General features: G+C 34.4%; 1 protein-coding gene across 1 annotated transcript in view; it reads right to left on the reverse strand.

Annotated features, from left to right (window-relative positions):
• USP14 (ubiquitin specific peptidase 14) overlaps window positions 1–12,453 on the reverse strand; it is a 35,370-nt gene that overhangs the window by 3,908 nt on the left and 19,009 nt on the right. The window contains exons 7-14 of the mRNA XM_014862976.3: window positions 10,948–11,078; window positions 9,637–9,717; window positions 9,204–9,289; window positions 8,382–8,496; window positions 5,677–5,742; window positions 5,430–5,522; window positions 4,146–4,274; window positions 346–406 (exon numbers count right to left, since the gene is read on the reverse strand). Of these exons, the coding sequence (XP_014718462.1) occupies window positions 346–406; window positions 4,146–4,274; window positions 5,430–5,522; window positions 5,677–5,742; window positions 8,382–8,496; window positions 9,204–9,289; window positions 9,637–9,717; window positions 10,948–11,078 (762 nt within the window). The remainder of the gene's footprint in view (window positions 1–345; window positions 407–4,145; window positions 4,275–5,429; window positions 5,523–5,676; window positions 5,743–8,381; window positions 8,497–9,203; window positions 9,290–9,636; window positions 9,718–10,947; window positions 11,079–12,453) is intronic.

The raw sequence follows: 12,453 nt of genomic DNA on the forward strand, positions 1-12,453 counted from the left end.
ATCTAGTTATATTAGACAATGTACAGACATTTGCTTGCTCAAGCTAGGTACAAGCAAGAACAATTCTGAAGTTTAGCCCAGAGAAGTGCTATTCTATTATCAGAATCCAGTAAGATACTACCGTCCAATCAAAGTTAAGGCTTCAAGAAAGAAGTTTTAAGAAGGATGATAACATTCACAGAACTACACGCTAAAAAGTGATTTTTACTGTATGTCATATTAAGTTAATTATACTTCAAGAAACACAACTTTTTTTTAAGCGTGATATCTGAACAAACATGGAAAGACAGCAATTTTACCTTTAAAAAAAAACAATAACTCAACTGAAATGAAGATTTCACTTACCATCAGCAAAAGAAAACGGTTCATACTTAACTTCTTTCTGGGGACTACTCTTTTTGTCGCTCTGAGGGGAAAACATATTTAACTTTAAATCATGGTATTGGAATAAAATTTGTATGCTCAATCTGCATTCATTTCCACAATTATTTACTGTCTACAGTGCAAAGCACCAAGACAAAATATGGTCTATCTTATAATTTAATAAAATGATATAGCTACAAATTAACATAAAACTGTAAACCCAAAGGTGCTACCCTTTAATAATATACAAAGTATATAGTAACAGACCCTCTGATTGTAAGAACCAATTTTAAATCACTAAAGCTAGAGTATACCAGCAAATATAGCAGTATAGATGAATAATGCTCTAGGGTAGAAAAGGAAAACCCAATTCTATAATTTTACCAAAGTACTATCAAAACACATAGGTGAAAAAAAAAGATGCCTCAAAAAAATTAAAAAATTAAAAAAAAGGGAAGGCGAATTAGTACAATTAATATTAAATCTACTAAGCCATGGCCACCTGCCATTTCAGCCCAAATGAACCGAAGTCTTTAATTCAGTAAATATTTACCTATATTGAAACAAGCGTGATTTAATACTTTAGACAAGGATTTTTAGGGAGAACTCCCTGCCTCAACCAATTTCAGTGTGTAATACAAAAAAATTAAGCAACTTATCTAGGCACGTGGGGACAAAGTTCTTGAAAACTATAATGGCAATGAAGACAATGCAAGCAGTTTAAAGATAGCTGGAGTGACAAGATGACAAAGGATGCTACAACAAAAAATAGCAACTAGGTCAACCAATCGTTTTTATATATATAGTGTAATACCTAGAGCAACCACAAAAACAAGCTATCCAAAGAAATACATTTGAAAACGATACAGATAAATCAAATAAGAATTCTGAAAAATGTTCAAGTAACCTACAATAAGACAAAAAAGATAAATGAAAAACAGAACAAATAGCAAAATATAAGATACACTTAAACACTAACGTATCAGTAATTACATTGAGTGTAAACAGTCTAAATATACCAATAAAGAGACAGAGATTAACAGTAAATTTAAAAATATGACCCATTTCTTACATGCTGTCTATAAGAAACTGTCTCCAAACATAACAATATGGGCAAATTTAAAGTAAAAGGATGGAGAAAGATATCATGCAAACATTAACAGAAAAAGCATGTTAATAAATAAGGTTAATAAAGCTGACATTAATATCAAAGTAGACTTCAGATCAAAGAAAATTAACAGGAACAAAGGACAATGCATAATAATAAATAATTTTTTTATTCTTTAGTTTAAGAATAAAATACTTAGGAATAAATTTAACCTAAGAAGTATAAGACCTGCACACTAAAAACTATAAATTAAAGAAAACAAAGACATATTAAGTTCATAGATTGCAAGACTTAATACTATTATAATGGCAATACTCCCCACACTGATCCACAGATTCAATGCAAGCCTATCAAAAGTCCAATTGCTTTTTCTTGAAAGAATAGACAAGGTGATCCCAAAATAAATATGGAAATACAAGGGACTCAGAAGAGCCAAAACAATCTTGAAAAGAACAACAAAGCTGGAAGGCTCATTATTTTCCTACAATCCTTACTACAAAACACAGTAATCAAGACTGTACTGGCATTAAGGGCAGATATATAGACCAATGGAATAAATCTCAAAGTCCGGAAATATTCTTACACATCTATGGTCAACTGATTCTCTCCAAGGGTGCCAAGACCATTCAACGAATAGGCAAATAACAGTGTTCTCAACAAATGGTGCCGGGATAACTGGACGTTCACATTCAGTAGAATGAATTTGGACCAGTACCTCATCCCCCATACAAAAATTAACCCAAAAGGGATCAAAAACCTAAATGAAACAGCTAAAACTATAAAACTCTTAGAAGAAAACATAGGCATAAATCTTCATGACCTGTGACTAGACAACGGTTTCTTAGATACGACAACAAAAGGAAGAACCACCAAAGAAAAAACAAATTGGACTATATCAAAATTTAAAACTTTCCCTCTGCAAAAGACCCTGTTAAGAGGATGAAAACACAAAAGCACAGGCTGGGAGAAAATATTTGGAAACCATATATCTGACAAAGGAGTAGCATCTAGAAGGTAAAGACCTCTCAAAATTCAAGAGTAAAGAAACAAACAGCACAATTAGAAACTGGGTAGAAGACATAAAGAGATATTTCACCAAAGAGGATACAGAGACGGCAAATAAACACATGAAGACATGTTCAACATCATTAGGGAAACACAAATTAAAAACATGAGCTATAACTGCAGACCTATCCAAATGGCTAAAATAAAAAATAGTGACACCACTAAACTCTGGTAAGGATGCAGAGAAAGTAGATTAGTCATAAACTGCTGATGAGAATCTAAAACGGTACAGCCACTATGGAAAACATTTGACAGTTTCTTTAAAAACTAAATATACAACTACCATGCAATCTAGCATTACATTACTGGGTATTTATTCCAGAGAAATCAAAATTTATGTTTACTCTAAAACTGGTACATAAATGCTTATAGCAGCCTTATTCAGAATAGACAAAAATGGAAACAATCCAACTATTCTTCAATGGGTAAATGGTTAAGCAAACTGTGATATATCCATACCATGGAATACTATTCAGCAATAAAAAAGGAACTACTATTACATGAAACAACCTGGATTAATCTCCAGAGAATTAGGCTGAGTGAGAAAAGTCAATCTCAAGTTACATACTGTATGATTCCATTTATATAACTTTTTTAAAATGACAAAATTATAGAAATGGAAAACAGGTTAGTGGTTGCTAGGAATTATGGAGGCGGTAGGGGCAAAAGGAAAGTGGGTTTGGCTACAAAGGAACAATATGTGGGATCTCTGTGGTGATGGAAATGTACTATATCTAGACTGCATCAACGTCAAAATCCTGGTTGTAATTTTGTATTATAGTTTTTGCAATATGTTACCAAGAGAGGAAAGTAGGTAAAAGGTACTTGGAATCTCACTGCAGTACTTCGTGTAACTGCAAGTGATTCTATAATTATCTCAAAATAAAGTTTAATTTTTTTAATTTTTTACAAATGGCTTTTAACACACACATACACACATACAGACAAAAGGTAACTTGCAGAAGGATTTAATTTTAAAATTTGATACAACATCACGCTGAAAATGTTCCTAGTTACCCAGAAATATCTTTTTCATTCTGAAGAAAAAAAATCCAACATATAATTCTGCTTTACCTTATCTGAACTGAAAATAATACAATTTATTAAAGTTGGTAAGGTTCTAATTTTAGCAGTTACAGGCACACCTGCAGCACTTATTAAAAGACATAATTTTGTCGTCACAGGGGGCATAAATGAACCAATATGCTGTACCACCAATTCCATCTAAAAATGGAGATGACTCCACGCTTTACAAGGAAAATAAAATATGCAGAAAATACTTGTAGGCAAGATTTTGTGTGAAATGCTTTCAGGAGATAAACATAAAAGGAATGTAAGCTGCGGACTAGAGGGGAAAAGAAAATATTAAGTTTATTCTCCCATAAAGGACTCATTTACCATAACATAAGAGTTCTTTTACTTATGCTAAAATACACCTAAAACTTTAAAGGCTTGCACCAATATATGTAGGATTTGTATGTCTGCTAAATAAAATACAAGTTCGTCCATTTTTACTAATAGATTAACAATACAAAGTAATTTTTGAACAATGAAGATTAAAATATTAAGATTAAAATATTAAGACTACAAAATCAGCAAAAGAACCTACTGTCTGTGTCTGCTGATTCACTTTTTTATCTTCTAGGTCCTTGAACTTTGATCGAAAAGAGATCATTTTCTCTTGTAGTTCTGGTGTACATAGTTCATACACATCCAACATAAGAGGAAATTTAACATCCTAAATAAACCAAAACAAAAAACAGATGTATAAACAGACTTACAAAGCTAGTTATTTAAAATATCTATCACACGTTTAAAGCAGTGCCTTCATAATTCAAAGTTAAAAATAAAATCTGTAAAAGTCACTTGGAAATCTATACAGTTGAAAATATCATAGTGTTTATTTCAATCTAGTCCTAACTTTAAATTTTTAAAACTTTTATTTTTAACTTTAAATTTTTTAAACTTTTTTCCCATTAAACATTTTAACCCATGAAACTGACCAGAGACGAGTTACCAAAATTTATAGGACAAAAGAAGCATTTCAGAAATATTAGACTAGTTGCTGCGAAAATAATGGGTACCTAAAACCAGCAGTGGAGTCAATGTACAAATGGGGCCACTTACGACTTTTTTAAATTTGAAACACAATTTCACATAGAAACAATAGTGATATAGTTCAGTAACTAATATTAATATATGTTTAAAGTTAACGCTAGTAGATTCTTCAACTACATTTAACTTTCTCATCTAACACTATTTGAAATGTTGACATTTGAAATATTTGAAAATGTACTATGAATTTCCGCTCAAGAGGCTAGAATTATATATACCTCTCCCAAGGATAAGGGACTCTGTTCAACCAAACAGCTAAATCATTAGGCTGGCTCCTACATCAAAAGATTGCAATTTAAGTACTCTTTGGACACCAGTAATTTAACACTCTCCTTTAACCTGGAAGAAAGGAACCACCTAGAACAGAGAGCTGTGTTATACTGCGCCCTACCCCTCTCCCATCCCCAAACCTCTTGGTTCAGTATCTCTGAAGTTGAGGATCTGGTCTAGAGCAGTGTTTCTGGGGAGTGGAGGGCATCCATCAGAATTATGTGGGAATGTTTTGAAAAATTTAAGAATTCAGACCCCAGTTAATCAGATGCTAGGGCTGGGGGGAGGGAGGGTGGGAGGAGAAGCCAGGCACATGTATGATTTAAAACAAAAAAGGACAATAGATAATTCCAATACACATTCCTGGTTAAGAACCACTCATCTAATGTTAATAACTTTCCTATGTACAGTATTTCAAAGAAAGTTTATCCCTGAAAGAATAAAGAAACCTATTCTAAGGACTGCCTTCAAAGAATTATAATATATTATACAAAAGTTCATTACTAACCTTAAGAACTTTAGCATTCACAGATTCCTTCTCTTTATAAAAAAATCGAACCATCTGAATAGTTAAATAAGCAGGTAGCCGGCTGATCTTGGACTGCGGAGAGAAAATGGAAAAAATTCCTACTACACGCAATACCACGTTTTTAATTCCTTGGTTTGATAAAAACAAAGACTGGGTAACATTAATTAACTGGAAACTTTTCAGTTTGGAAAATGGAGTTCAATTTCAAAAGGAATGCACAACTTACAGATTTGATGTACAAAGCGTTTCTTTGCAGTGTAGGAGACTGTTTGGTGATTTCTTCCTGAAGTCTCTAAAAAAGAACATAACAGTAGACCAAACATTGTTTTAAACAACTTTTTCTGCAATATGGAATCAAACCTTTAATTCTTTTAAAAATTAGTACTACTTAATAGACAATGTACAGTATGTGGATGGATTCATAACACCGAGAAATAATTTGAATGAAGACAATGTGAGAAGGCTTTTAGATATGGTTCAGTTCTTCAAAGGCAACAAACAATTTATACTGGTGTGAACTCCTCAGAATGTAAATAATGTTTGAACTTTTTTAATTATGACTCAAATGTTGCTCACATTCTGAGAGATCATACTGTATTTTATAGGTGTAAGAAAACCTTTTATGGCATTCCCCTACTTATGGATTATCAAAAAATTCCTATTAGAGGAAAATTAAGAGAACGTAGGAAACCTCTGTTCTTGTTCTTCATGCTTTATGCATAAAAGCCTTCCAGAACCAACCAATTATTGTTAAATTTGAGAAAAGTCGTAACAGAGAAAACCTCTGTTATTCTAACGAACGTGGGAAAGCCTTTAGCCACTACACGTATCCTAACCATCACGTCTGCCTTTCCACTCTTCACAGCCTATGGGATGTGGGACAGGACAGTTACACCCTCTGGGCGCCACTGGGACGTGGCAGTGACAGCACCTACGTTGACAGTGCTGCTGTCAGAGTCACGCGAGTTAGTACATGCAGAAAACTGGGAAAACTGTTTGGCAGATATTCCATGCTCAATAAACATTAGCTAATATTTCTAATATCAAAAAAATCAGCAGTGCTAATGCACTCTGCATTAAGAATATAAACATTTAAGAAATCAGAGTTAAAACAATCTACTGTTAATTATTCTAAGCACGTTACACATGTGTAAAAAATTTCTTAAAGTTTGTTTTTTAAAAATTACTAATCACATTATAAAAGGAAATCACCATGGAGCAGCTTTTTTTATTTTTATTTTTTTAATTTTTATTTTTCCTTCTTCTCCTCACAGCCCCCCAGTACACAGTTGTATACTTTAGTTGCGGGTCCTTCTAGTTGTAGCAGGTGGGACACCGCCTCAGCATGGCTTGATGAGCGGTGCTCGGTCGGGGCCCAGGATCCAAACTGGCGAAACCCTGGGCCGCCAAAGCAGAGCACGCAAACTTAACCACTCGGCCACAGGGCCAGCCCTGGAGTAGCATTTTAACATTTAATCAAGTTTACTCAGTAGCAAAGAGGTAAAGAAATGTGGAGCCAAATTACTCAAGAATAATCTGAACAAATGATGATAAAGCATCTAAAAAATTACCAAGACAATAAATACAACATCTCATGAATACATGTTTTTCAAGAAAGCACATCTGGTGTGATGTTATTCATCAGGTAAGCTATACATATTATCACCAATCCACTATGATCTGGAAGTTCCAAGTATATTTAGTCTCCTGGATTTAAAAATTATGAAGAAAATATCATCCTGGAGAGTCTGCCAAAAGACTTCATTCCACACTTTCCAATTAACACTTTTAATTTCATGTTTTGATGCCCTGAAACTTGCACATCATGATTTCTCATGGGACTCTAGGTGGTGAGCTAGGATTTGTATGCTTTTAAAATGAACTTCTCTTAAAAGCCATTATGCTTCACCACAACTCTCCCCTCAGTATCACATGACAAAGAACATCACTATTTATCTATCTGCTTCTTATGTCTACATTTATCAACTTTTCCCCTAACCAATCCTACCCCAAACTGTAGATGGGAGCTCCTTGATGAGAAATTATCTTGTTTATCAATGTAATCCCCGTCCCAACTCACTGCCTATCTTTCAAGAGATGTACATATTCCCCAAACCATATCAAATTAATCAGGTAGCAAGCAAAACTGTTATATTTTATCAAACTGCTCACTGAAGTGCATTCTTTAGTATGGCAGTGGAGAAAGAGTACTAACTGAACAGAGCAAGTTCTAGATCTGGCTCTGTCACAAACTATGTCACTTAAATTTATAGGGCCTCAACTGCAATACCAGCGCAATGGCAGAATGACTATATGGCCTGATCTGCACAGTTTATATCTCATAATTATTAAAACACCTTATTATAAAACCCTCAGAGGCCTCCTGTGAGCCTCTGGCCACAACATTTTTGTCAACCAATCAGTATACCACCTTGTTTTAAGTGTGTTTCTGTTTAATGACACCTTACCTAACATATACTGTTGATTCATTAACATTGAACTCAGCCAACCACACTATAACTCACCCCTGAACGATGCTTATCCAACAAACGTTATTTTCTTCTTAAGGCATATCACAGCCTTCTTGCGCTTAAACACTAGATGGCACTTCAGCACGAAGCCTGCAGGCCATTTTAAACAGCAAAATCACCAAACGTGCAAAAATGCAAAAAATGTGGCACTAAAATTACGGCAGAAAGGACACTTGTTTATTGTATCATAGCTGAAACAAGAAGGCAGAGATCACCTTTTTGGACCTCAGGTGGGACAGTGTCAGGAGAGTCAAAATTTTTGCCTATCTGAGCATCTCTACAAATGACCATGAAAGCACCACAAGTACTGATGTTGGGGTTACAAATAAATTTTAGCAAGCAGGTGTATTTGCAAATATGGAATCCGTGAATAACGAGGATCAACTGTAATTATCCTTACCAATTTAAGTCCCGTAAAAAGATACTTGACTTCTTGATTGATGAAACAGCTAAGCTGAAGCTGATTTTCCCTTCCTTTAGTGACTTCTTCTTCTTCAGATTCTGTACATTTCATGCTTTGAGAAATAAGATAAGGAGTATGCCAACGGGCATCCAATTTGTTAAATAATCTTGAATATAAACTGCCCTAATACTATTAAAATTAATAGTATCATTCATTAGCATTTAAAACATTTTGGTTTCCCAACAGAGATTCATTTCAACATACTTGAAAATGCTCATTCGCTTACCAACAATACTAAGAAATGAATGTGTGTAAAAGGATAAACTCTAAACAAACAGAAACTGGCATTTATATGGTCACCAATGTATATAGTCTTAAAATGGTCTTCCATAACCCAAAGATACAGAAACAGAAATCTTTTCTAAGTTTCTACCCATGACCTATAAAATAGTACTTCCCTAAATTTATGTTTTATGAATTGGTTCAATCTCACATATACAATTTAGTTGATACACTCCAATTCACACAATTAAAAATTAATTCTCTATGAGATGAATTAATGAGGTAGACTCTGCTAAAGATGCTCTTAGGCAAAAATAATGAATATCTTCTAAATGTACATTTATTTAAAGTACAAGATTTCGCCAATGGGTGTATTTTTCCAAATTCCTAATGTCCATGATATTTTTCATGCTTAAGAACCTCTGAAGATTTTTTTTCCTCATACCCTACCCACCACTCCAACCAGTCAGCAATGCTTTTTATACCAATTCACTGCTAATGAGTACGGTCTACACAAATCTTGGCTCATAAGGATACGTAGTTTCAAATTCCACCCCGAAGAACTGATCAATTAAACTTTTCTTTTTAGAAGGTGTCACTGCTGATGCAGATGAAGAATCTGTCTGCAAAAATTAAAATGAAATAAAAATTCCAATTTTACTTTATATAGATATTAATGTCTATCTCCTCCCACACAATCCAGTTTAGTAATATATTTAAGCTTTTTAAAATGTAATCTTTCTGTAAAATATTTCTACTATTCAAAAAACATTACCAAAGACCACAGATGCTCAACAATATCAAATGATTAAGATTAATAAATAATACATTCAATTCAAGTGTTAAATGCAAGCTTTCAAATTCCAATTGAACATCTAAAGTATTCAAGGACACGTCTATCTATTAAGATAAATTTATTTCAAGCCTTTTCAGTCTATACTGACTATAATCACAAATATATTTCAATTACTTCTTTAACCGAATCATCCTCTATGGCTTCCAATTTCTGTTGCAATACTCGCATCATTTGTATCCAACACTCATTAGCATCCTGTAATTTAAAAAAATGACACAGTAAGTAACCACGGCTGTGACAGTGTTTGGTCTATACAATTCTTCTAAAATAATTACTATTTCCTTAGGGAAGGGGAAGAAAGCTGTTTTTTTCTTTAAAAATAGTAAGGCAAATTAGATATTATATGATCTTCAAAACAATGAAGAATTCCAGAATAGTTCATTCATTCATTCAAGAGATTTTTACTGAGCTCCTAATTATGCTAAACACTGTTCTAAACACTAGAAATACATAGCAGTGAGCAAAACAGATAAAGTCCAAAAACAGAAAAAGTTTATCTAAGGGGGACACATATAAACAAAATATCAATTCAAGTGAAGAGAAGAGTTACAAGGGAAAAAAAAGCAATACAGGAGCAGAACGTGATAAGGGGAAGGAAAATGCACTATTTCAAGGGGATAGTCAAGGAAAGCCTCTGATGCCTTGACATTTGAGCCATGAGACCTGAACAAGGTGAGGAAGCCAGCTACATACTCAGTTCTGAGAGCCAAAGGAACAAGAGCAAAGGCCCTCCAGAAAGAGGATACTTGGAGGGTTTAAAAACAGCAAGGCAGCCAGGGTATGTGGAGAGAAGTGAGCAAAGGGCAGAGTGGCCCATCATGAGCTCAGAGGTAGCCAGTGGATAGATTATTTAGGACTAGGCCAGAAAATCACTATGTGGTATTGAAGAATGGACCAATATAATCTTTTTTTGTTTGTTTTCTTTAAAGAGTGGCCCTGAGCTAACATCTGTTGCCAATCTTTTTTTTCTTCTTTTTCTTCTTCTCCCTAAAGCCCCCCAGTACATAGTTGCATATTCTAGTTGTGAGTGCCTCTAGCTGTGCCATGTGGGACGCCACCTCAGCATGGCTTGATAAGCAGTGCTAGGTCTGCGCCCAGGATCCAAACCAGTAAAACCTTGAGCCGCTGAAGCAGAGAATGCCAACTTAAGCACTTGGCCACGGGGCCAGCCTTGGACCAACATAATCTTATTTAGATTTTAAAAAGGACCCTAGGGGATGTGGGGGAAACTCTGCAGAGGGACAAAACCAGAAGCAAATGCTCCGTTAACAGACTACGGCACCACCCCGAGCAAGAGACGATAGCGGAGTGACCTAGAGAGGACTAACATCTGTATTGCCAAATACACGCCATAAGTATGGTAGGTCTAGGAAATCTAAAGTTTACATTTACAAAATGAAAACCATAGAACCTTGTCCTCATTACCTGTTGAAGATATTGTCCTTGTTCGCCCTTCTCTGCAAACTGTGGAAAAGCCATGTGCAAAAACTGCAGCAGAATAATAGGTGGAATACTGGAAGAAGTTTTATCCATGGAATCAAACAAATCTCTAAGGGCTTAAAAACAAACACTGCTTCAATAAAATAGTGACATATTTAATACATGCTACTGTAAATTAATTCTCAATACAAAAAAAACTGCTTAATAACTATTTTTAAGTATATCTATTCCTTTTGCTACTGTTGGATTCCTAATAAGAAAAAGATTTGTTTTTAAATCTTAAAGAACTCACCAGAAGACACTATAATGCATCACTGGCTATAAACAACTTCTGAGCCCTGCCCCTCCCTCTCTCTCCTTGCCAGCCTTGTCCTCCCAAACAAAGCAGGGTATATCAATCCAACCCGTCTAAGGATCAAACAGGCATAATGTCACTGTTCCGCCCCTATGCCGTTATCAGGCACCTCCCTCTAAGCCCATACTTGGTTCCCATCTACTGAACTCCTGAATATTGAAATCTGGCTCCTTAAACATACTTCCTGACTCTACTGAACAGCTAAAAATCAAATCTAATTTGTGTTCTTCAAAATCTTCCCTCTGCTTATCCCCTCTCACTATCACAAATCCCATGGTCACAGACTCAGCCTTGCTCTCGGAGTTCAGAACACTTTTCCTCTGCTGACTTTCTAGCTATCCATATCTACCCCTTACTTCATATACAGCAAAACTCTAATCTAGCTTATCTTGACTTGTTTTTTTAACTAAGATGTGAAATGTTGTCTATCATTATTAAACATACTCAAGCCCAGCCAATACTACAACATCTCAGCACAAAGCAAGCGCTCAATGAAACGTTCCTGAAAAAACAACTAAACACAATGTTTAAAAAATATTTTTGGAGGGAGGGCTGAAATTTTCACATCATTACAAAGCTAATTATTTTTAAAATAAAAAAGCCTAAATTATAATAACACTTTAAAGTACACACTACTCAAAAAACAAAAAGATGATTTAAGATTTAATATATATCATGAACAGAGCATCTCAATGCACTAACGAGACATGACGAGAACTAACTGCAGTATGTGGTCCCAAATTGGCTCCTGAAGCAAAAAAGAAAAACAACTTTATAATGGGCAATATTGGGTCAACCAGAAAAATTTAAATAAGTCTGTATTTTAGAGTATTATATCAGCATTAAACTCCCAGATTTTGAAAACTAACAATTGTCTTGTGGTTAAGAATGTCCTTATTCTTAGGAAATACACATTGAAGTATTCAGGAATAAAAGACATGATGTCTGCAGCTTACTCTCAAATGGTTCTGAGAAAAAGAACATGCATTTACAGAGAACGATAAATCAGATGTGACAAAAAGTAGTTAATTTTTGCAACTTTTCTGTAAATTTAAATTTGTTCAAAATAAAAAAGTTAAAAAGTCAAGAAGCAAAAAGTAAAGAACAGTATTTTTCATCCCATCAATACTACAAGT

This window comes from Equus asinus, chromosome 7 (genome assembly GCF_041296235.1).
Source record: "Equus asinus isolate D_3611 breed Donkey chromosome 7, EquAss-T2T_v2, whole genome shotgun sequence".
In the NCBI taxonomy this organism is placed as follows: Eukaryota; Metazoa; Chordata; class Mammalia; order Perissodactyla; family Equidae; genus Equus; species Equus asinus.